At 42.0% G+C, this 25679-nt stretch overlaps 1 protein-coding gene across 4 annotated transcripts in view; it reads left to right on the top strand.

The window, feature by feature from the left end:
- The window catches only part of Cage1 (cancer antigen 1), a 38480-nt gene that overhangs the window by 1348 nt on the left and 11453 nt on the right, over window positions 1-25679 (top strand). For 2 of the 4 annotated variants that reach the window (XM_032885068.1, XM_032885067.1), the window contains exons 2-8: window positions 2943-3194; window positions 5060-5147; window positions 13314-13834; window positions 16302-17357; window positions 23823-23933; window positions 24985-25065; window positions 25651-25679. The exon at window positions 25651-25679 is cut by the window's right edge and continues 79 nt beyond it. In XM_032885068.1, the coding sequence (XP_032740959.1) occupies window positions 3093-3194; window positions 5060-5147; window positions 13314-13834; window positions 16302-17357; window positions 23823-23933; window positions 24985-25065; window positions 25651-25679 (1988 nt within the window). In that variant the 5' untranslated portion in view covers window positions 2943-3092. The remainder of the gene's footprint in view (window positions 1-2942; window positions 3195-5059; window positions 5148-13313; window positions 13835-16301; window positions 17358-23822; window positions 23934-24984; window positions 25066-25650) is intronic. The other 2 variants (XM_032885069.1, XM_032885070.1) reach the window with 2 other exon arrangements.

Raw genomic sequence — 25679 nt, 5'->3', positions numbered from 1 at the left:
GGGGTAGGGTGGGGGAGTCATAAATTCTCCACACCCAAAACTTGATTCATAATTTAAATTGTGGGATGAATCTGACAAATGCCTGATAATGTTCACCCATGATAACCTCACACAACCTCCACTGTTCTCGCCACTATACCAATCCACAGTAACAAACTGCCTGAAATATCTCTGTTCAGATTGGACACTTATATGTTCCTGTTAGGGTCCAAGAATAACTGAAGGAAAACCCCAGACTCAAACAGTATGCAGAGGCAAAGAGTGACCAGCATTCAGGGGCCAACTATCAGAACAGCGACCACCTGAGGGGTTTGTGGACCCCTATTATGAAGGGCTAAGAGAATTTTCCAAAAGGATTAGGTTACCTCTAATGTGATTAGTAGAGGGCAAAGCAGTGACATCAGTCCAATTTTGTTTGGTTGTTAGTTTCATTGTAATTGGTGAGACCTTGAAGAATTTTAGAAACCAGCTCTGTTCTGGCCTTGTTATCTCCTCCAGTTAGGTGGCCCAGATGGATCTCCCTAAGTCAGGGCTCATCGACTAAAGGCCTGTTGTCAGTGGCTCCTGAGGAACCCAGCCTGCTGTCCAGGGAATGAAAATTTTATTCCCAAGGTTTTGGGACTTCTCATTATGAACTGCAGTGTTTTTACTGTACATTGCAGTTTTCTGGTCTTATAGAAATAATCATTTTATTACAGAAGGCAGACTTAATATTTTCCTGATTGAACTTCTTGGCATATAAATATCAAAGTAGTATATCTTTGCATGGTATTATGTCAGATAAACACATCTAATTAACATGTAAATTTGCTTTCCTATTTAACAAGTGGTAAAATTATATGCATATCAAAAGAATTGTTTTAAAATAAATCTCTATATAATTTATCATCAGTAAGTGTTTTATTTGTATTTCTACTTTATACACATGTAAACTTTACATAGTGAGTGGGAAAAGTTTTAAAAGCCTTGAACTAATGTATCCCACTTGATGTAAAGAGAGAAGACTATTAATAGGAAAATCAGGCTAGAAAGATGGGTAAAAGTACACACTGTTCCTACAAAGGACTGGAGCTTGGTTCCCATGCCCAGGTCGGGTGGCCCCCCTCTTCCTGTGCCTGGGGACCTGACCCCACTCGCTTCCAAGGACACCTTGAATCACAAGCACAGACATGCAAATACATACACAAAACTAAATTAATTAGAAAGCGAGGCCCAAGAAATGAGAGAACCAACATAGGACAGCACTGGCCTGTGTGCAGTTTGAAGTATTGGAAGACTGTAGACTCCTTGCCGGACGATGATAATGTGCACATGGGAACACCCTTGCAGTCAGTCGTGGTTAAGACTAAACAGTAAGCAGTGTGAGTTATGACAGCAATGCAAATGCAAATATAACATCACAGAGAATGTAGAGCTAGGCAGAGGTTGCACTGGGTTTTGTCAGCTTCACGCAAACTCTTTGAGTCACCCAGGAAAAGAAAAGCTCGACTGGGGGGTGGCCTCCATCTGTGGCCATTTCTGTGGGGCATTTTCTTAATTACAGATTGTTGTTGAAGGGTCCAGCCCACTGTGGTCTGGGCCATTCCTGGGTTGGTGAGCTTGGGTGGGTTTTGTTTGTTTGTTTTTATAAAAGGTAAATGAGCAAACCAATAAGCGATGGTCCTTCCCGTTCCTGCGTGAGTTTCTGCCCTGAGTTGCCTCAGTGATGAACTGTGAACCAGAAGTACGAGCCATAAACCCCAGGCTCAGGCAGGAAGCAGGGATGCCTTTGAACAGAGTGGTATTGGGTAAATAATGTGGATGTAGAGTATGAAATGCCTCAAGGACAAACAGAAGAATTTGGATTCTACAGTTGGACCTGTGTATCCTATCTCTTGACAGATGGGTATAAGGATACAAATCAGGGCTGGAGAGATGGCTCAGTGGTTAAGAGCGCCGACTGCTCTTCCAGAGGTCCTGAGTTCAATTCCCAGTAGCAAATAGTGGCTCATATCCATCTGTAATAGGATCCAATGCCCTTTTCTGGTGTGTCTGGAGACAGTGACAGTGTGTGTACTCATATACATAAAATTTAAAAAGAAAAGAATGCAGATCAGGGAGGACAGGAGCTGGAATGAACACATGGCTTATGGACAAATACATATAAAGGAAAAACTGGCCGAGTTGGATGACACTTGCTGTGGGTGATGACATAGGACTTCTAAGATGCCTCCAGTTTTTCAGACTTTTGCCCAACGTGGTGAAAGTAGACCAAAACGAAAGCAGAAACTGAGGCTGAATGTCATGGTGGTAGCTCATAATTCCAGCAGTCAGAAGGCCGAGGTAGGAAGATTGCCACGAACTTAAGGCAGCCCAGGCTACAGAGAAAGACCCTCTCTTAAAAACAAAACATATTTAAACCCAACAGGTATGGTGTAGGAAAACCTGTACAATGTTGGCTTTGACTTAGTGTGTTAAAATAGCATCAAACAGAAATCTTGCGAAAACTAAAAAAGTTTCTGATAGTAGTTTGGAAATAATAGACTTCTTTGCTTTGTAGGGTTCACACTTTGTAGGACATTATTGGATAGAAGCTACACACGTTGGTTTGGTTTGAGCCAAATCACTATTCACTGTGATACCAAGTTGGAAAATGGCACTTAAAATCTAGTGTAGTGAACTTTATTTTTTAAAAACTGTCTGCACACCATATGTATGCGGTTGCGAAGATGACCAGAAGAGGTAGCTCCCAGGACCAGAGTTACAAACAGTTGTGAACCACCCTGTGGGTGCTGGGAATTGAACCCTGGTCCTCTGAAAAAGCAGCCAGTGTTCTTAATCTCTGAGCTATCTCTCCAGCCCCTTCATTAGCCTTCTTATTATGAAAAGGGGTAAGAAAACTCTTTGCGCACACAGATTGACATTTAAAATGTGTCTTTCTCTTTTGTTCGCTTGTTTTAAAGAGGCCTTCCATCATTTAGCGGTTAGAAACACGGATTCTCAGAAGTTTTGGTCATCATCCCTGGCAGCACAAAACAAAAAGGAAAGTGATTGCCTTCATCTTGAGATCCTGTACGTTTCGAAGTGGATTCTTCCATGAAAATTTAGAAAGTATGTCAGAAACAGAAACAATGAATGTTAATGGTCCTCAAGACTTCTACTCAGACTCACCCTTCTGCTTGGAAGCCAGCTTCTCCTCCTCAGACCTGCTTCAGGTGTGCAACCTACAGTAGTAAGTTTGAAGACATAGCCTAGATTGCTCTCATATGAACAATTTAATTTTTTCAAATTATGAGGGATAATAAAAGATCTCTGGTGGGTGCAGAAGGAAGGCCCATGTACAGCAGACTAGTGTTCTTGGTCTCAGTGTGCAAAGGGAGGAATCGTTTTACAGACGGTGTTCTAAAAGAGGTCCTTTCTGTTCATGAAGTTCCAGGCCTGCAGCTAGGAGACATGGCTACGGCTCAGTCACAGACAGGATGAGAGCCCAAACAAGGGCCGGCCTCCAACTCTAGTGTATCTTCCACTGTGTCTCATGCGTGACACTGATAGCACCCATCCTGTGTCTTCATGAGAAGTCCTAGTGACCTTTCCCAGGTTGTAAGAGATCATGATGTCGCAGGATCTTCAAGAATGTTGACACTTATAGTCGCTAGCAAGAATAAAGGAAAACAGTAGAAATGTGTTAAGTTTACTATATTAAGTTGGTTTTAAAAAATGGACAGATAGGGTTGGGGATTTAGCTCAGTGGTAAGCGCAAGGCCCTGGGTTCGGTCCCCAGCTCCGAAAAAAGGAAAAGAAAAAAAAAATGGACAGATAATGGAAAATTCATGTGGTCCAGAGTATAAACTGGCAAGGGCTTCCTAAAGAACCTTTAATGTTAGGGATATAAGAAAAACTATAATTTAAAAGCCTATCTCTAGGCAATATTTACAAAGATACTTAAGGATTATCCGTAATGGCGTAGTGAGGTGGCTTAGCAGGCCAAGGCACCTGCAAGCAGGCCCGATGACCTGACTTCAGTCTCCAGACCTAAGTAGTGGAAGAGAAGCGAATCCCTGCAAGCTGTTCTGTGAGCGTCATACGAGTCCCTCAGCACACACTTGTCCACACTCACGCACACAAAAATGAATATAATTTTAAAGGAATTATCCAGGCTGGAGAGATGGCTCAGCGGTTAAGAGCACTGACTGCTCTTCAGGGAAATGAGGTGTCCCCTCATGACTGGACTCTTATCTTCAATGTGAACTAAAGAAACAAAAGCAAACATAACAACAAATATCTGTTTAGAAAAGATTTAACAACAAATATCTGTTTGGAAAAGATTTAATAAACATTAAAGAATTATCTGAGCCGAGGCTAGCAAGGTGGCTTAGCAGTTAAAGGTACTGCTACTCAAACCTGATGACCCAAGGTCAGTTCCCCAAAACCCACATTTGCTGGTTGCATGCATCTGTGAGCCCATCACCCTTGCTGTGAGATGGGAGACTTGTCCTGTACTCACAGACAGGGTAACCTGGCGTACTCAGCCTGGCAGAAGCAGCAAGAGCAATCCTTACTCAAAACAAAGTGGAAGGAGGGACTCACCTTCCAGAGCTGTCCTCTAACATCCACACCCCCCCCCATGTCATGTGGATGCGTCCCAGGATTGCAGCAACAGAGAAAGCATAATCACCCAACCCGGCGTGACTGCTCACCTGTCGGGTCCTGCGTTGGAGGATGATGGTGGTGGAAGGCTGTGGTCCACATGAGTTCCAGGAAAGTCTGAAAGTAATGTCTAGTGAAACCCTGTCTCTAAAAGCTACCCTCCCCCCAAAATTATCACCAAGAGATATAAACATCCCCATCTGTCCCTGTGAAGTGAGGTACATAATCTCATTTTTAAAACACCAGTAAGTAACAGGTTACTTGTCATTTAATGTGACTCGTCTACGGGTGATTTAGAGAGAGCTAAATATGCAATAGGAAATGTACTGTAAAACAAACTCTCCCAAGAAACTACATAGCAAATTATGTACTCCTTTAGAGGAAGTTGATGCTTTCTTGAAATGCTAATAATGCTTTTTAAATTATTATACAGAACGAAACAAAGAATGTAAAAAGGGGAAATGAGTCTGTACACATGTCCTCTGAAGATATTCTTAGCACAGAAGGCAGTTTGTTAGGTGGTAAGTATCCCTTTGCCGAAATATACAGCAAAGTGTGTGTCCTGTGATAATAGCCCTAGCCAGGTACTGAGATAAGTGCTTTGTACATGTTCTACAGTAAACCCACAGGTAATCCTACGAGACAGTAGCGTTTTCTTTTTCTAAAATAAAGAGTGCTTTTATATTTCCATTTTGCATTAAGGATCTGATTTAACGAAGGCCACGTATCTTTAATCAACAAGCTGTGATTCGTCTTCTCAAACATCAAAACCACCTGTGGTGGCTTGAATGAAATTTGTCCCCCACATAGGATGTGACACAATTAAGTGTCATCTTGTTTGGGTGGGCGTGGCCTTGTTGAAATGGGTGTGGCCTTGTTTGAGTGGGCGTGGCCTTGTTGGAGGATTTTTGTCACTTCCCACCCCCAACCCCACCCTCAACCTCGATAGGTAAGGATTGCACACCACGGATTTCAGTTTCTTTTCCTTTTGTTGTGATAAAATACTGTGCTAAGGCCCAGGGGTTCTAGGCCAGCCAAGACTTAAACAAGAATAAATAAACCCTGACAAAGCCACTTAAAGTAGAAAAAGTTTTATTTAGTGCATAGTTCAAGGTCCAGTGCGAAGTTCAAAGAAGCAGGAACTGGAGGCAGACACTTTGCATCTTCAGTCAGGAGAGCAATAAACGTTTTCTGTTTAGGGCTCAGATCTCTCCTTCTTCACATGCCCCCAGATCCCTGCCCAGGGAAAGGTCTCACTAGAATTAAGATGGGTCTTCATCAACAGTTGACATAGTCAAGGTAGTGCCAGACAGAGGTGCAGAGACCCATCTCCCAGGTGACATAAAGCACAACCACACACAGCTTAAAATAGTATTTTTCCCTACTGGTAGAAGTAGAAGTTGATAACAACTGCTTAGGAGAGCCATTGCACAACATCTAATAAACTGTAAGTGAGTGTGTTGTAGAATCCAGCTATTCCATTTCTATATACCTGCAAATTAGACATGCCGCTGACAAGGATGTCTAGGTCAGTGTGGTTTCCATAGCAACATTAGGAACAAGTTAGGCTGTCAGTAAAAATCTTTTTTAAAAGTAATCTTCAGTACAATGAATGAGAGCTATATGGATCCAGCTGGCTGGTTCTCAAAAGGAAAATTTGGAATTATAGAAAGACTGGAGGGTTTTCTGTTCCCGTGCTGGAGGTCAAACCTCGTGAGTCACCCATGAGAGGCAAATTCTCCTTTACCTTTTTTTCCCCCCATCTTTATTAAATTGGGTATTTCTTATTTACATTTCAAACGTTATTCCCCTTCCCAGTTTCCAGGCCAACATCCCCCAACCCCTCTCCCTTCCTTTCTATATGGGTGTTCCCCTCCCCATCCTCCCTCTATTACCACCCTCCCCTCAACAATCACGTTCACTGTGGGTCCAGCGTTGGCAGGACCAAGGACTTCCCCTTCCACTGGTGCTCTTACTAGACTATTCATTGCTACCTATGAGGTTGGAGCCGAGGGTCAGTCCATGGGTAGTGGCTTAGTCCCTGGGAGCTCTGGTTGGTTGGCACTGTTGTTCATATGGGGTCTCAAGCCCCTTCAGCTCTTTCAGTCCTTTCTCTGATTTCTTCAACGGGGGTCCCATTCTCAGTTCAGTGGTTTGCTGCTGGCATTCGCCTATGTATTTGCTGTATTCTGGCTGTGTCTCTCAGGAGAGATCTACATCTGGTTCCTTTCAGCCTACACCTCTTTGCTTCATCCATCTTATCTAGTTTGGTGGCTGTGTATGTATGGGCCACATGTGGGGCAGGCTCTGAATGGGCATTCCTTCAGCCTCTGTTCTAAACTTTGCCTCCCTATCCTCTCCTAAGGGCATTCTTGTTCCCCTTTTAAAGAAGGAGTGAAGCATCCGCATTTTCGTCATCCTTCTTGAGTTTCATGTGTTCTGTGCATCTTGGGTAATTTGAGCATTTGGGCTAATATCCACTTATCAATGAGTGCATACCATGAGTGTTTTTCTGTGATTGGGTTACCTCACTCAGGATAATATTTTCCAGTTCTATTCATTTGCCTATGAATTTCATAAAGTCATTGTTTTTGATAGCTGAGTAGTACTCCATTGTGTAGATGTACCACATTTTCTGTATCCATTCCTCTGTTGAAGGGCATCTGGGTTCTTTCTAGCTTCTGGCTATTATAAATAAGGCTGCAATGAACATAGTGGAGCACGTGTCTTTGTTATATGTTGGGGCATCTTTTGGGTATTTGCCCAAGAGAGGTATAGCTGGGTCCTCAGGTAGTGCAATGTCCAATTTTCTGAGGAACCTCCAGACTGATTTCCAGAATGGTTGTACCAGTCTGCAATCCCACCAACAATGGAGGAGTGTTCTCTTTCTCCACATCCTCGCCAGCATTTGCTGTCACCTGAGTTTTTGATCTTAGCCATTCTCACTGGTGTGAGGTGAAATCTCAGGGTTGTTTTGATTTGCATTTCCTTATGACTAAAGATGTTGAACATTTCTTTAGGTGCTTCTCAGCCATTCGGCATTCCTCAGCTGTGAATTCTTTGTTTAGCTCTGAACCCCATTTTTTTGAACCCCATTTTTAATAGGGTTATTTGTCTACCTACGGTCTAACTTCCTGAGTTCTTTGTATATTTTGGAAATAAGCCTTCTATCCGTTGTAGGATTGGTAGAGATCTTTTCCCAATCTGCTGGTTGCCATTTTGTCCTAACGACAGTGTCCTTTGCCTTACAGAAGCTTTGCAGTTTTATGAGATCCCATTTGTCGATTTTTGATCTTAGAGCATAAGCCATTGGTGTTTTGTTCAGGAAATTTTCTCCAGTGCCCATGTGTTTGAGATACTTCCCCACTTTCTCTTCTATTAGTTTGAGTGTATCTGGTTTGACGTGGAGGTCCTTGATCCACTTGGACTTAAGCTTTGTACAGGTGATAAGAATGGATCGATCTGCAATTTTCTACATGCTGACCACCAGTTGAACCAGGACCATTTGCTGAAAATGCTATCTTTTTTCCATTGGATGGTTTTGGCTCCTTTGTCAAAAATCAAGTGACCATAGAGGTGTGTGGGTTCATTTCTGGGTCTTCAATTCTATTCCACTGGTCTACCTGTCTGTCTTTGTACCAATACCATGCATTTTTTTTTATCACTATTGCTCTGTAATACTGCTTGAGTTCAGGGATAGTGTTTCCCCCAGAAGTCCTTTTATTGTTGAGGATAGTTTTAGCTATCCTGGGTTTTTTGTTATTCCAGATGAATTTGCAAATTGTTCTGTCTAACTCTCTGAAGAATTGGATTGGTATTTTGATGGGGATTGCATTGAATCTGTAGATCGCTTTTGGTAAAATGGCCATTTTTACTATATTAATTCTGCCAGTCCATGAGCATGGGAGATCTTTCCATCTTCTGAGTTCTTCAATTTCTTTCTTCAGAGGCTTGAAGTTCTTATCATACAGATCTTTCACTTGCTTCCTTAAAGTCACACCGAGGTATTTTATATTATTTGGGACTATTATGAAGGGTGTCGTTTCCCTAATTTCTTTCTCAGCTTGTTTCTCTTTTGTGTAGAGGAAGGCTACTGATTTATTTGAGTTAATTTTATACCCAGCCACTTTGCTGAAGGTGTTTATCAGGTTTAGTAGCTCTCTGATGGAACTTTTAGGGTCACTTAAATATACAATCATATCATCTGCAAATAGTGATATTTTGACTTCTTCCTTTCCAATCTGTATCCCTTTGATCTCCTTTCGCTGTCTGATTGCTCTGGCTAGGACTTCGAGAACTATATTGAATAAGTAGGGAGAGAGTGGGCAACCTTGTCTAGTCCCTGATTTTAGTGGGATTGCTTCAAGTTTCTCTCCATTTAGTTTAATATTAGCTACTGGTTTGCTGTATATGGCTTTTACTATATTTAGGTATAGGCTTGAATTCCTGTTCTTTCCAGGACTTTTATCATGAAGGGGTGTTGGATTTTGCCAAATGCTTTCTCAGCATCTAATTAAATGATCATGTGGTTTTTATCTTTCAGTTCGTTTATATGGTGGATTACGTTGATGGTTTTCCATATATTAAACCATCCCTGCATACCTGGGATGAAGCCTACTTGATCGTGATTGATCATTGTTTTGATGTGTTCTTGGCTTCGGTTTGCAAGAATTTTATTGAGTATTTTTGCGTCGATATTCATAATGGAAATTGGTCTGAAGTTCTCTTTCTTTGTTGGGTCTTTGTGTGGTTTAGGTAAAGAGTAATTGTGGCTTCATAGAAGGAATTTGATAGCACTCCATCTGTTTCAATTTTGTGGAATAGTTTGGATAGTATTGGTATGAGGTCCTCTATGAAGGTCTGATAGAATTCTGCACTAAACCCGTCTGGACCTGGGCTCTTTTTGGTTGGGAGACCTTAAATGATTTCTTCTCTTTCTTTAGGAATTATGGGGTTGTTTAAATGGTTTATCTGTTCCTGATTTAACTTTGGTGCCTGGTATCTGTCTAGGAAATTGTCCATTTCCTCCAGATTTTTTTGTAGTAGGATCTGATGATTTTTTGAATTTCCTCTGATTCTGTTGTTATGTCTCCCTTTTCATTTCTGATTTTTGTTAATTCGTACACACTCTCTATGTCCTCTCATTAGTCTGGCTAAGGGTTTATCTATCTTGTTCATTTTCACAAAGAACCAGCTTTTGGTTCTCTTGATTCTTTGTATGGTCCTTTTTGTTTCTACTCGGTTGATTTCAGCTCTGAGTTTGATTATTTCCTGCCTTCTACTCCTCCTGGGTGTGTTTGATTCTTTTTGTCTATAGCTTTTAGGTGTGTTGTCAAGCTGCTGATATATGCTCTCTCCTGTTTATTTCTGCAGGCATTCAGAACTATGAGTTTTCCTCTTAGCACAGCTTTCATTGTGTCCCATAAGTTTGGGTATGTTGTACCTTCATTTTCATTAAATTCTAAGAAGTCTTTAATTTCTTTCTTTATTTCTTCCTTGACCAGGTTATCATTGAGTAGAGCATTGTTCAACTTCCATGTATATGTAGGCGTTCTTCCCTTATTGTTATTGAAGACCAGCTTTAGCCCGTGGTGGTCTGATAGGACACATGGGATTATTTCTGTCTTTCTGTATCTGTTGAGGCCTGTTTTGTGCCCTATTATATGGTCAGTTTTGAAGAAAGTACCATGAGGTGGTGAGAAGAAGGAAAGTATATCCTTTTGTTTTAGGATAGAATGTTCTATAAATATCTGTTAAGTCCATTTGGTTCATGACTTCTCTTAGTCTGTCTATGTCTCCGTTTAATTTGTTTCCATGATCTGTCCATTGATGAGAGTGGGGTATTGAAATCTCCTACTATTATAGTGTGAGGTGCAATGTGTGCTTTGAGCTTTAGTAAGGTTTCTTTTATGTATGTAGCTGCCCTTGTATTTGGAGCATAGATATTTAGGATTGAGAGTTCATCTTGGTGGATTTTTCCTTTGATGAATATGAAGTGTCTTTCCTTATCTTTTTTGATGACTTTTGGTTGAAAATCGATTTTATTTGATATTAGAATGGCTACTCCAGCTTGCTTCTTCTGACCATTTGCTTGGAAAGTTGTTTTCCAGCCTTTTACTCTGAGGTAGTGTCTGTCTTTGTCTCTGAGGTGTGTTTCATGTAGGCAGCAAAATGCTGGGTCCTCATTACATATCCAGTTTGTTAATCTGTGTCTTTTTTTTTTCCTTTTTTTTTTTTTTTTCCGGAGCTGGGGACCGAACCCAGGGCCTTGCGCTTGCTAGGCAAGCGCTCTACCACTGAGCTAAATCCCCAACCCCAATCTGTGTCTTTTTATTGGGGAATTGAGTCCATTGATTTTGAGAGATATTAAGGAATAGTGATTGTTGCTTCTTGTTATCTTTGTATTTGGAGGTGAGATTATGTTTGTGTGCTTGTCTTCTCTTTGTTTTGTTCCAAAACGATTAGTTTCTTGCTTTTTCTAGGATGTAGCTTGCCTTCTTGTGTTGGGCTTTACCATTTATTATCCTTCGTAGGGCTGGATTTGTAGAAAGATATTGTGTAAATTTGGTTTTGTCGTGGAATATCTTGGTTTCTCCATCTATGTTAATTGAGAGTTTTGCTGGATACAGTAACCTGGGCTGGCATTTGTGTTTTCTTAGGGTCTGTATGACATCTGTCCAAGATCTTCTGGCTTTCATAGTCTCTGGTGAGAAGTCTGGTGTAATTCTGATAAGTCTACCTTTATATGTTACTTGACCTTTTTCTCTTACTGCTTTTAATATTCTTTCTTTATTTTGTGCATTTGCTGTTTTGACTATTATGTGACGGGAGGAGTTTCTTTTCTGGTCCAATCTATTTGGAGTTCTGTAGGCTTCTTGTATGTTTATGGGCATCTCTTTCTTTAGGTTAGGAAAGTTTTCTTCTATGATTTTGTTGAAGATATTTACTGGTCCTTTGAGCTGGGAGTCTTCACTCTCTTCTATACCTATCATCCTTAGGTTTGATCTTCTCATTGTGTCCTGGATTTCCTGTATGTTTTGGGCCAGTAGCTTTTCCATTTTATATTATCTTTGACAGTTGCGTCAATGATTTCTATGGAATCTTCTGCTCCTGAGATTCTCTCTTCTATCTCTTCTTTTCTGTTGGTGATGCTTGTATCTACGGCTCCTTGTCTCTTCCTTTGGTTTTCTATATCCAGGGTTATCTCCCTTTGTGCCTTCTTTATTGTTTCTATTTCCATTTTCAATTCCTTCACCTGTTTGATTGTGTTTTCCTGTAATTCTTTCAGGGATCTTTGTGTTTCCTCTCCAGTGCAGCGCAGGCATACCTGTGTCCTGCCTTCACAGTGCTGGGATTAGAAGCACCTGCCACTGCACACATCATCACACCCAACATTTTCCTGTGGTCCTAAGTATTGGACTGAGGTTCTTGTGTTTGTAAGATAAGTGTTTACCAATTGACCTTACCCCTTAGTCCCGAAAGACTTTAAAAAATAGATATAGCCATGCTATTTCTGTAAAAAAAAAAATGGTATTATTTTTAGTTATCATAGTTTACTAGGCGACTGTAAGGTACTTTGAAATCTGAGGCTGTCTCGAATGCTGCATATCATTCAAACTCATCCACTCATCCAAAGTAGTTCACTATTTCAGAAATTCTTTTTATGATATCTTGCAAAGCCAGACTTTTGGAAGTTGTTGTTGATAAAAGGTAAGTGCTGTGTATAGGAAGCAGGTGTCCAGTCAGATTTGGGCTTTGAGATGCTGTGTGGTATCCAGCAGTGTTCACCTAAGTGGTCAGGATGGTGGTTAAAGATAATAGCAAGCACTGAATGTTTCAGTCAGCACGCACATCTTCAGAGAGTTGGTGAGTTATTATGTAAAACTATATGCTATTTTATACAGCTGAACTGGTCAGTTAATAAGGAGAAAGGATGAGAAAATTTACTTTTACTGTCTTTTATTCTACACTTGCCTTACTGACAGCCTGTAGGCTCTGTGTGTGTGTGTGTGTGTGTGTGTGTGTGTGTGTGTGTGTGTGTGTATTTGCATGTGTGTGCACGCACATGCCTGTATATAATAGTGTTTGGTTTCGGGGTCTTCCTTTATTGCTCTGCACCTTATTTGTTTAAACAGAGTTTTGAACTAAACTCATTTAATCAATTGGCTAGAATGGCTGGCCAGTGAGCTCTGGGGATCTGCCTGCTTCTGCCTCTTTAGCACTGTAAACTTATAAAAATTGAACACACTTATGTTTGCAATTATATTACCCTATCCTTTTTAAGCCCTTCTTCAAAGAAAAATATATCTTATTATTTTATGTGTATGAATGTTTTGTCTGCATGTGTCTCTGTACACCAGTTGCAGCAGTGCCCTCAGAGGCCAGAAGAGGGCATCAGCTCCCCAGGACTGATAGCTGTTAGCTGTCATGTGGGTGCTGGAGATCAAACTTAAATCGAGCATGGTGCATACGCCTGTAATCCTAGCAGTTGGAGGTAAAGGCAGGAGGATCACGAGTTTGAGGCTGTCTTGAGCTAAATAGTAGATGCTAAGTTAAATAAGAGAAAAGAGTTGTTTGGTTTGAAATATCATAAGATTCTTAAAAGACGTCATCATTATTTTTAGGTATAACTGAAACACTTGTTCCGTAAGTTTATGGTAACTCATTGTCTTTCTTTTTCTAATAAGACATCAACCTTGGGAATTACCCAGAGAGGATACAGAATCAACCAGCTAACACTAGAGTGTCTTCCTCGAGACAATTTGAACCCATTTGCAAATTTCACTGGATAGATGCGTTTAATGATGACAGCTCAGTTCCGGACCTGACCAGGGCATTTTCTTATTCGGAGGAGAAGCCTGAGCTGCAGAGCCAGGTGTACAATGATCCAGCGGATGCCAGCCAGAAGCCAGATCCGCTTAAGGAAGAAAGTTTGATGGAAAGTAGCACTTCTGAAAATAAAGACGAACTTGTTCATGAGCCTGTGAGGAAGTCTAGAAGTCTCTGTCTAAACCACTACAGAGGAAAAACGCGGTCACTCACAGAAACGCCATTGGTGAGAAGTGTGGTTGTAGATGTTGCCCTCAACAACAATCAGCCTGAAAGCTTTCTGGGTAAAGAAAATGTCTGTAGAAATGGTGAAAATTTGTCTGACGGTGAGAATTGCTTTGACCAGCTTGACTTGAGAGCTATTTACAAAGCTGGGAAGGTAAGCTTAATGGCTGGCATCGTTAAAGCTGCGACAAGCTAAAGGATGCGTCGTTTATACTGTTAGAAAAATGCAGAATGGAGACTTTTCCATAGCATTAGATCATCAGATCAGTACAAGGGACTTTGCTCCCATGGGGATTTTAACCAATCAAACACAACTCTTCCTAATAAATTCAGGCAATGCTTAAAGATTAGCTCTAACAAACATGTTTTTTTCCTCTAAGAATTCTGACTCACTGTCCTGAGTTCCTTAGTATTTACATGGCATAGTGAACATGGCGTGGTAATCAGAACCCATTTTTTTAAAGACATATGTATTTATTTTATGTATGTGGGTACACACCAGAAGAGGGCATCAGATCCCATTACAGATGGTTGTGAGCCACCATGTAGTTGCTGGGAATTGAACTCAGACCTCTGGAAGAGTAGTCTGTGCTCTTAACCACTGAGCCATCTCTCCAGCCCCACATAACCTACTTTTTGTGAGTTATACCAGACCAGCTGGGACTCGAGAGCTGGCCTTGAGGTTGAGAAAGGGAGGTTGTACAGAGGTGTTTATTAAATTATGTGACAAGGCAAGCCAAAGATGTGTCTATCTTTTTTTTTTTTCAAGATCCATTCATTTATTATACATAAGTACACTGTAGCTGTCTTCAGATACACCAGAAGAGGGCATTGGATCTCTTTACAGATGGTTGTGAGCCACCATGTGGTTGCTGGGAATTGAACTCAGGACCTCTGGAAGAGTAGTCGGGTGCTCTTAACCGCTGAGCCATCAGCCCAAGATGTGTCTATCTTGTTGGGCTTCTTGGGACAGTAAATATGAACTTGACTTAGGTTTTGTTGTTTGTGGTCATATGTATGATATCCTAAAAGCACTGACATCATCAACATAAAGTCTTTGGATTCTCCAGATGACTACAGCAAAGAAGAGTTTAATCCAACAGCAGTGAAAATAGTTGCCTTTTCAATATGAGTTTCATAAGAAATGGTATTACTCATTTGTCTTTGATTATGAGAGGGTTCCCCCTCCCCATTTATTTGGAAATTAGATGGCAGTATTGGAAAGGAAATGTAACCTACCCATGTTGATTTCTAGAAACCAGCATGTCAAAGATTAATTTGGGTTAAGATTGCTTATTCCTTTCTCCATCACAGTTAGTATTTTTTTTCTCTGTAGTCATTAGGTACTCTTGAGGTTCTGTCGTGTACCAGAACAGGCTATGTACTTGGTTATATAATGTTAAAACCAAACAGGAAAAACACATGACTCTTGTCTTCTAAAAATGACATCCTAGTAAGAGAGCAGAGATTAGCAGATAATCACACAGATAAATGCACTTGACTCTTAGAGCTACACGGAATGGAATAGTTGCCTCTGCTGAGGGTACTGTAGTCCCTGAAGTAGCTCTGATGGGTGAAGAGAGGTCTGTTGGGCAACTGTGGGATGGTAAGCATTCCACAAACAAGAAGCAGTAAATCTGAACTCCTGTACTTGCATGGTCTATGATACCTACTAGGATGTCAAGGAAGCCCAAGTGCTCAGGAGATATGGGGATTCAGGGAGCAGGGGGTATGGTAGAAGATGATGACAGAGTTGGGGATGGGTAGGTAAACTGTCTAGAGCAGTTAGCAGGACCTTGGAAACCTTGCTTAGATAACTGACTTTTCCCAGGGAAAAGCCATTAAAAGTCAGGGGCTCAACATCTCTAAAGTGATATAATACCAATCCTACAGATACCTTTTACAAGGGGGTTTAATGTCATATTCATTTCAGTGTTCTATACCACAATTATGCAGTCTTTTGTTACATATGCACCCCCACCAAAATGTATTGTTTTGGTAAAAAATAAAAATGGGCAGAACTGTTCCCATGGTACCCTGTTGGTCAGTGCTCTCAATACCCCCAAAGCACTCTAGACCTAGGCGGGTCTCTGCCACACCAGTTTCATAACAGGGACCGCCTATCTCTCAGCTCTCTTACTCTGTACTCTTCACATTTCCAGCATCCACCCCCTGGTCCCCGAGGCGGCTACCCTCTCGTAACTCTCTGCCGCTGCTCTGTTTACATTCCCAACATTCACCCAATAGTTATAGTATAAACTCCCAACAACCCGTTAAATCAAGACTCAACAAACTGTAACCCAACAATCAGATTTATATATTAAATTCTCGGGGTTGGGGATTTAGCTCAGTGGTAGAGCGCTTGCCTAGGAAGCGCAAGGCCCTGGGTTCGGTCCCCAGCTCGAAAAAAGAACCAAAAAAAAAAAATTTTATTTTAAAATCAAAGAAAGCCCATATATGTAACCAGAAAGTTTATATAATCCAAATAGAATTTTCTTTAATGTAAGTAAATAAGATACACATGTCTAGCTTATGCCTCCTGTTTGTGCTCTGTCATGCTGTTGGAAGTTATATTCAGCAGGCTACTCATTCACATTTATTTTATTTGCTATAATTTACAGCCTGAAGTTTCTTCAAAAGGAATACAGAATTCTGGGGAGTTTTCTGACATGTCCGTTGGTCCCCAGGAGGAAGCCACAGAAGATGGTTTAGACAGCCTAGCCATTACCTCACCATGGTCTCCAGCCGGCATCTTCAAGGGTCGTAGATCTCAGGATGACTTCCAGATGCCTGATGGGGAGCTAGACTTTGAAAGCTTGGAGCCTCTGGAAGAGGACATGGCTTTAAATGAAGTTTTGCAGAAACTGAAGCAGACTAACAAAAAACAGGAACTGCAGATTCAAGACCTCCATGGTAGGAACTTGACCTTAGAGAGCAAGGTTCAGGAACTACAGACAAAGGTCAGCAAACAGCACGTGTTGCTTGACATCATAAATAAACTGAAGGTGAATGTTGAGGAGTTGATCGATGACAAATACAACGTAATCCTAGAGAAGAACGACATCAACAAGAAACTTCAGGATCTGCAGGAGACTTCAGCTAACACCAAAAAGCACCTTCAGGAATCCAAGAAAGACCAGGAGAGCCTACAGCTCCAGGTGAAGAAGATCAAGGTCCACTACGTCCGCTTACAGGAAAGGTACATCGCTGAGATACAGCAGAAAAACAGATCGGTCACTCAGTGCCTGGAGATAGAGAAGACCTTAAGCAAGAAGGACGAGGAGCTCCAGAGGCTGCAGCGCCACAAAGGAGAGCTGGAGAAGGCCACCAGTTCTGCCCTGGACTTGTTGAAGAGGGAGAAGGAGATCCGGGAACAAGAGTTCTTGTCTTTTCAGGAGGAATTCCAGAGACGGGAGAAGGAGAACCTGAAAGAAAGGCGGAAATTGAAGTCAAGAGTTGAGAAGCTGGTCGCTCAAGTGAGAAGCTTGCTGTTCACCTGTGAGAGCGAGAGGGCTCAAAGCACAGCGCTCCAGCAGCAGGTCGATGCGCTGAGGCTGGAGAACTTAGAACTCCGGCAGCAGGCTGCGAAGAGGGAGGCACAAGCCTGCACCCCCAGCTTTGAGATTATTCAGCCAAAGGAGAAGCTGGAGGAGGTGGTGGAGCCGGACGTCACCCAGGTATTGATGCAGACGCTGAATTCTAACACAATGCCCAAAGTTTCATGCAGTCTAGTGATGGACACTTAGACTGGACACTCAGATATAGTGTGTGTTTGTAGGAAGAATTATTTTCAAAGGAGGGAAACAGAAAGGAAATGCACCACAGATTTAGGGACATTTCTACTGGTTGCTGGGTGCTCACCTTAAAGAACAATAATTCTTAGCTTCTTGTGATGACTTTGGTAGAGGTGTTGATTAATCTGGGAATTGTATGGGTACCCATGACCAGTGTCTAGAAGGTTCCTTTGAAAGAGGATTTCTTTCTTTCTTTCCTCTTTTCTTTTTTGTTTTGTTTTGGTTGGGAATTGTGGGGCATGTTTGGTTTATTTTAGCTGACTGCCAGAGGGTTTTTGAAGTGTGGTTCCAAATCTGATTTAGCAATAGACAAAATAAAATCGCCCTTTCCCTTACAAAATAAAGCATGTGCTGTAGCAGATATTAGGACTGTAAAGCGTTGAAAGCAGCATTAGAACCCTTTGCCAACACATTTGTAGAACCGCATTTTTAAAAATATCATTCTACAGCCTTGGTTTGTTTGTTTTAGCAAAGTGCCTGAAAGCCCCTCCAGGAAGGGTTAATTTTTGTTGTCAGGCTGCAGCGCCACAAAGGAGAGCTGGGGAAGGCCACCAGTTCTGCCCTGTAGCATGCGAGTCTTAACTAAGTAGAGTTAAACCTATTTTGGTTAGCTTACATGCTGGTGGCAGGGCCTTGCTGTATAGCCCAGGCTGGCCTGAAATTCCACAGTCAGAAAGTCGCCTAGGAAATGTGAGATCTTGTTAGCCAAATGAAAGCTGATCTGGGAGTTGTGGTGGTATGTGCTAGTGAACACCTTGCTGAAGAAAGCAAGCCGGTTTGAGCTAGAAAATCGGACAAGTCCGTTTTACTGTAAAGCCTGTTATTTAATTGTTGGCTGGTTTATAGATGGTCTTGCTATGGTACCAGGCTGGCCTCCAATTTCCGGAGATTCCCCTGCCCCTGCCTTCCAAGTAGGGCATTACAGGCATGGGGCACTGCCTAGCTATGGCTGTTTTTCCTGTCGTAATAACTTGGGCGGGGCTGGCATATTGCCTTGGAAGTAACATGTAGTCATTTTTATCATCATTATAAACATTAATTGAAAGTAAGTAGGTTTTTTTTTGGAAAATACTGTTGTCTTGGTTAAAAAAATCAAAACAAAAGCAAAACACTTATAAAGCTCTCTAAGAATCACCTAGAATAGTGATTCTCAACTCAGACACGGGCAGCATGACCTGGAGGGGTTGTTGACCACAGACTAGCTGGGTTGTGCTGGAGAGCACACAGTTCTAGCAAGATCCCAGGGGAAGCAGATGGTACTGTTGTTCCAGGGGCCCTCTTTTCAGAGCAGCTGACTTTAGCAGAGGTTCAGCTCCTCCCAACCCATGGAACCTTTCTAGATGGTTCGAATACAGAGGTTTAACATGACATAGTTTTTTCCCATTAGTTTTCTTGTTAAGAAGTTAAATTCTAGTTGGACAGTGGTGGCACAGGCCTTGGGGAACAGCACTTGGGGAACAGAGGCAGGTGAATCTCTGTGAATTCGAGGTCAGCCCGGTCTAGAGTGAGTTCTAGGATAGCAAGGGCTACACAGAGAATCTCTGTCAGGGGGAAGCGGGGTAGGATAGGAAGAGAAAAGGTGATATTCTTAGTCAAATCTTGACCAAAGAATTTTTTTTAACATTTCCAAATTCACAGTCTTCCTGCTCTTTCTTTACTCTGTTTAGGTTCATAGTCTCAAAATATGGTCTGAAAGCGTCTCTGAATTAGCAGTATTTTTACTGTAATACTGAGATGTGGCTGGTGTGGTGGGTGGAGCAACTCCTCTGCCTTCCATCTCTGCATCTTTTTGCTTCCAATAGAGCCCTTCTGCAGCAGAGCCACTGTGACGAGGGCCCCAATGGAAAACCAGTGGCTCTTACAGGTCCTGGTCCCCCTGGTTTTGGGATCTGTATCTGCTACTCCTTCTTTCTCCCTCCTCCCCCTCCTTTCCTTTATTTATTTGTTTGTTTGTTTGTTTTTGGTTTTGGCTTTTGAGACGTTTTATGTAACCTAGGCTGGCTTCAGAATTTTAGTAATCTTCCTGCCTTAGTCTCTTGTCTGCTTGGATTACAGATGTGAGCCACCATGGCTTGCCTGGTGGCATCTTTTATAGTAAGACACAAACTGAGAAACAAGGTTGCTTTGGGACTGGCAAGATGGCTGTGTGCCATTAAACTTGAGAACCTGTGTTAAGTTACTGGAATTCACATGGTTGATGCAAAGATATGACTCCCAAAAACTGTTCTGTGCCCCCCCCACATGTGTTGCAAGTACAAAATGAAATGAAATGTAATAAATAATAAGGATATTCTTATTTGTTTAACAGATATGAAGACTATTCTTTTTCTTTTCTTTTTTTAAAGATTTGTTTGTTTTACTTATTAAGTACACTGTAGCTGTCTTCAGACACACCAGAAGAGGGCATCAGATCTCATTACAGATGGTTGTGAGCCACCATGTGGTTGCTGGGAATTGAACTCGGAACCTCTGGAAGAGCAGTCAGTGCTCTTAATCCCCAAGCTATCTCTCCAGCTCTTTTTTGTTTATTTTTAAGGCAGGGTTTCTCGATGTAGCCCTGGCTGTCCTAGAACTTGAGCTGTAGACTAGGCTGGCCTTGAACTTACAGAAATCCACCTGCTTCCCAGTGCTTGGGTTAAAGGGGTTTAACACCGCTGCCAGGCTGAAGAGTATTCTTAAAAGGGACAGTTAATTTGAAAGTGGCTCAGACTCAGGAACTCATGTGGTATAATGACTCTGTGACATATGGTATAATGTATTATGTCTGTAACAAATCTAATGGTACGGAACAAAAGACATGGCTGTTGCTGAGTATAATACACATGCTTATAATTCTAGAATTTGGGGTCTGAAATAGAAGGATCCCAAGTTCAAAGCCAGCCTTGGCAACATTGTCTCAAAATTTTAAAGAATGGGCAAGGGCAGATAATTGGGGGAGAATTTGCTGTGCATGTGGGATTACCATTTTTGATATCCTTTCTCAAAAGACATCATTGCTTTCCCCAAGTATATGGTGTTTTAGAAACCCTGTGACACGTGGTAATGTAATTGCCCTCCTGGTTGTTGGGCTGTGTACTAGTCACTTTCTATTGCTATGAAGAGATACCATGACCAAGGCAGCTCTTATAAAAGAAAGCATTTACTATGGGCTGGCTTACAGTTTCAGAGAGTTAGTCCATTATCATCATGTCAGGGAGCAGGACAGCACACAGGCAGGTACTGAAGCAGTAGCTGAGAGCTGCATCATGATCTGTAGGCTGAGGAAGAGACTCTGGGCCTGACATGAGCTTTTGAAACCTCAAAGACCACCACTCTCAGTGAAACACTTCCTCCAAAACAAAGCCACACCCACTATAAGTCCACACCTTCTAATCCTTCTAATCCTTTCAGAAGAGTTCCATTCCTTGGGGACCATGCATTCAAATAAATGAGCCTATGGAAGGCCATTCTTACTCAAACCACCACAGGATATGTGGATCAAATATGAGAATCCTGTGCCTTTCCAACTGTAGAATTAAAATTAGTTACAAATGAGCCAAGATTCTTGCTGTGCTAAACACAATTAAGACCCTGAGTCTGATAACCAGTACCACCCCCCAAGAACTGCAAAAGCAAGAAAACTGTTCCTCCACTATTATTTTTATTTTGGAAAATATAATTTTAATAAAAGGTCTATTTATGTTGAGACATAATGGATTGCTAGCCAAATGAATTAGTAAGCAAATACTCTAAAGTGTTCTGTTACAATTTCTAATGTAACAAATCTGGCCCTTAATGAATTTTTTTAGGTGTGCTTTGTTTTCTCAGTAGGTTTTAAGAGTATAAAGGTATCCCAAGGAAAAATGCTTCTGAACTGCTGCGCAGAGCTTTGAGCATAGTGTTTTATCAGCGTTTTATTTGAACACTAACTTGGGTCCTTCGACTTGATGGTGATAAATCTGAATTGTGCACATATAGGAGACAAAGGAGACACATTGTAATTTGTTCCTGAATTGCTCGTCTTGTAAAGAAAACCCGGAGCTCCCATCTATGAAGAGAACTTCTCCACTGACCTCTAGACTTCACAGTCTTTTGGCCCTGACAATAGGACTTCTCACATGTCAGGTAAAGCACCTAAACAAAGTAAAGAAATAAATCATATTCTTCCGTTGGAGTGAACTGAGGGGCTGTGAAAGGTCACAGAATTAAGTCACAGAAGAAAAGACAGAATCAGACCTCTGACCACCCAGCCCTCCCTGCTCCCCAGGCTTCACACTGTTCGTCTGTGATGTTCGGTACTAATAGGTGAATGTAGTCAGATGGAATGACAGTGGTAAGGAATAAAGACAGTAACTGGCCATCTAGTACTTCCTGTCTCCAGAGCAGTTGTCTTATATTCTGAGCCAGTCTGCTCTCAGTGAGTGTTCACATTAATGAGTTGTTTGCCTAATTAAAACAGAGTTTGGGGCAGCAACTGTATACATTAGCAGAATGAACACTGAAGTAACGGTGTTGGAGAAGTGGCTCAGGAGTTAAGAGCTACCCTGCCACAGGACCCAGGTTTGATTCCCAGCACCCAGATGGAGATCCAGAACCATCTATAATTTCAATCTCAGGGGATCTAGCTGCTCCCCTGGCCTCTGTGGGCGTCAGACATACATGCAGGCAAAATACCCATATATCCATAGATCAAATAAATGTATAATTTTTAAATGAAGTATTAATGAGTTCAAATTCTGTCCTTACACATGGTGGCTATGTGACTTATTCAAGTAACATAACATTTCTCAGCTGGTTTTCTTTTTTTTTTTTTCCGGAGCTGGGGACTGAACCCAGGACCTTGCGCTTCCTAGGCAAGCGCTCTACCACTGAGCTAAATCCCCAACCCCTCAGCTGGTTTCCTTAATAGGGAGTTCCACTTGCTTCTGTCCTGGGCAGCAACTGCATTTAACAAAAATGCATGATACAAAAGGGTGTGTACTCACTAGATTGTTAAATTAGCCTCTTTTTTTTTCTGTTGTACACTTCCTCCATTGGAAACATAATCCTCCGAACTGGAATTTGAGAGCATGGCTTGCTGTGTTTTTGTTTGTTGGTTTTTGTTTTTTGTTTTAGTTTGTTTTGAGACAGGGTTTCCCTGTGTAGCCCTGGCTGTCCTGGAACTCACTGTGTAGACCTGGCTGCCCAAAACTCAAGAGATCCATCAGCCTCTGCCAAGTGCTGGGACTAAAGGCGAATGCCACCACCACCTGGCATTGCCATGTTTTTAATAGAAGACAAAACCCATTGTCTCATCTACCTAAAGGCTGTGGACATTAGGATTTGCTGAGTATGAGATAGCATGCTACATCTTTTGTGTGCAGGTCACAGATCACAAAGCTACGGCCCACAAACACATAACACTGTTTTTGAAAGGTTCAAGTTAAACGTGGTAAGACCCTTCTCGGTTACGAGCTTTTTCATCCCATCCTTCCAATGGTTATGCACAGTCATTGCTTAAACTCCCGGATCCCCTGATGGCTACTGTTGCTGTTTTGTTTTGTTGTTTTTTTTCTCAGCCCCTTCGCTGGCTGTTGAGGCACCGGAAGTCTTAATGGCAGTATATCATTGGCTTACTCAGTGGATCCCACCCCATCCTAAATAACTACTTCCTGTTTGCCTGTTCTGTGTCTCCCACCCCACTGAGTGCTCTGTACCTAATGCAGACTCAAGCCCTTAATGATCTCGCAGCCAGAACTTGCTGACTTGCTGACCATCCCCGGAGGCCTCCACATTGACCGTCCCTGACATGTTCCGGGCAGCCTTACATCATTCTTTGCCTTATAGACATTTAACTCAGAAAAGCAAGGCAAGCTCTGCAAGAGCTGACCTTCCTGTCCCAAGTTTCACAGATAAGCAGCAGAACTCAAACACAAACCGGTGCACATTAGACCTCCTGGTTATCTTGCCACTGCTGGCTGTCCTCATCCTAGCCAATCTTGAACTACCTAGTTGTATATTGCTGAGGACGTCTGGCCTTTGCAGTGTGTCAGAGGTACCCATTTATTAAAAGCTTGCATATGTAAACTGGCCAGGCCAAGGAGCAGTGTACACATGAGTATATAAGCATGCATGTGTCATAGAGGAGGATTAACGGTGCACTACCCGCTCTTAACAGCAACCTATGTGCGTGTGTGGATCCACCTAATAACCACATTAGCTCTCTCATATTAACTTTTGTGTTATGTCAGGGAAATGGTGAAGAGCGCTTGAAGCATGGGATTCAGTATGATTTCTCTCCTTTGGTGCCTTATCTCCAAACGGCTTTCCTTCTCCGTTTTAGCTTCAGCGAACATCTTTCAATCTAATTTCTCAAACCATTACCCTTAGGACCTCGCCATTCCTGACGCCGAGCTTCGCCAGGAGAGTAAGAAAGCTAATGACATAATGCTGCAAAGACTGAAGGACTGCCAGCTTAGAAAGAAAGATCTAGATAAAGAGGTACCGTGTCCTTCTTTTCTGAAACTTGATTGGGTTTAGCGGGAAGAGCTAGCTAAAACATCACAGAGCAGTTGCTCCGTAAGTTCTGGGTTTGCTTAAAAAGTGCTTGGGGACCAAACTAGCTTAAGTGTGCCTTTTAGAAGTAGATACACTATCTAACACTTGACTCGTTTACAAAGTTTTATTCCCAGGGGCTGATGAGAAGGCTCAGTAGCTAGGGACAGGAGCTACCACACCCAGAGTTTCAGGAGTTGGTTCTTGCTTTCCACCACGAACTCCAGGGACCAAATGGGACTCAGCACTCAGCTAACCACAATGTCCTTTTTTAAACTATTAATTAATTAGTTAATTAATTTATTTATTTATTATAGGTACACTGTAGCTGTCTTCAGACACACCAGAAGAGGGCATCAGATCCCATTACTGATGGTTGTGAACCTCCATGTGGTTGCTGGGAATTGAACTCAGGACCTCTGGAAGAGCAGTCAGTGCTCTTAACCACTGAGCCATCCCTCTAGCCCTAACTACAATGTCTTATACCAAAAAGCAGCCAAGGGATAGCAGCCAGGGAAAAGCACAGTGGGGCTGCATCAGAAGGAAAACACATTCTGTGTGTTCTGGAGGAGTCACAAAATCTGTGCATCATTTCCCCAGCATTAAACAGTGATCACAGGGTGAAGGGCCATTTGCCAGTTCAGTAAAACCACTTGTCCATCAAAGGTTTATTGCGGGAGTCATATACCAAAGTCCCACCCACCAGAAAGCAGGCAAATGTTCAGTCTAAACATCGTGCTGTGAACAACAGGGAGTCGTTCATGGAAGGGGCCATAAGACACCTCAGACAACGCAGGGTTCCAGGTTACGTGCCAGCTTGTCTTGCTAAGCCCGGCAGTCTTAGGTCCACTGTAGGAACTCTTTGCCATGGGAGTTGGTAAAACCATGACATCAGTTAAAGATTGGACTTTGTGAAGTGGGATGACTTTATCATAAGTATTTTAGTAGTTACTTTTATTTCTTTTCCTCTAAAATATAAAAATGGTTTTTTTTCTAGTTATTGAAACATAGAAACAGAATTGCAACTCTCAAAGAGTTAATCGCTAATGAGAAGGCTCTTCAAGACCACACTATGGAGGTGAGTTTAACATGTTCTTGGCTTCAGTGTGCAGATACACTGCAGATAGTCATGTTCTCTTGACAACTGTGCTAATGTCCGTCCAGCTCTTAAGTTCTGGGTTTTTGTTTGTTTGTTTGGTTGGTTGGTTGGTTGGTTAGCTGGTTTGGGATTTTTGAGAGAGGGCCTCTCTGTGTAACCTTGGCTATCCCAGAACTCAGAGTTCCCACTCATCTGCCTGCTTCTGCCTTCCAAGTGATGGGCTTAAAGGTGTGGCCATCACCCACTGGCGAGTTCTGTATCCTATGAGTCCAGCCTCATATCACTTTTATATATGGGAGTGTTTTCCCTGCATGTGTGTGCACTGTATATATGCAAGAGGCTAGAAGAAGGAATCGGATCCCTTGAAGTTGGAATTACAGATGTCGATGAAGTTACCATGTGGTACTGGGAACCGAACCTGGGTCCTCTGTAAGATCAGCCAGGCTTGTGACTGCTGAGTCATCTCTCCATCCCCCTCTCTCTCTGATTCTCAAGTTACAATGATGCTGTGAAATGCTAGGACCGTGCAAGTACTGAAATGTGTACGAATGTATTTAATCTCAGGTCACAGATTTTGATGCAGAAGAGGTCAA

This window comes from Rattus rattus, chromosome 14, assembly GCF_011064425.1.
Source record: "Rattus rattus isolate New Zealand chromosome 14, Rrattus_CSIRO_v1, whole genome shotgun sequence".
Lineage (NCBI taxonomy): Eukaryota > Metazoa > Chordata > Mammalia > Rodentia > Muridae > Rattus > Rattus rattus.
The sequence above is the reverse complement of the archived record's forward strand: the minus strand, read 5'-3'. Positions and strand labels throughout refer to the sequence as shown.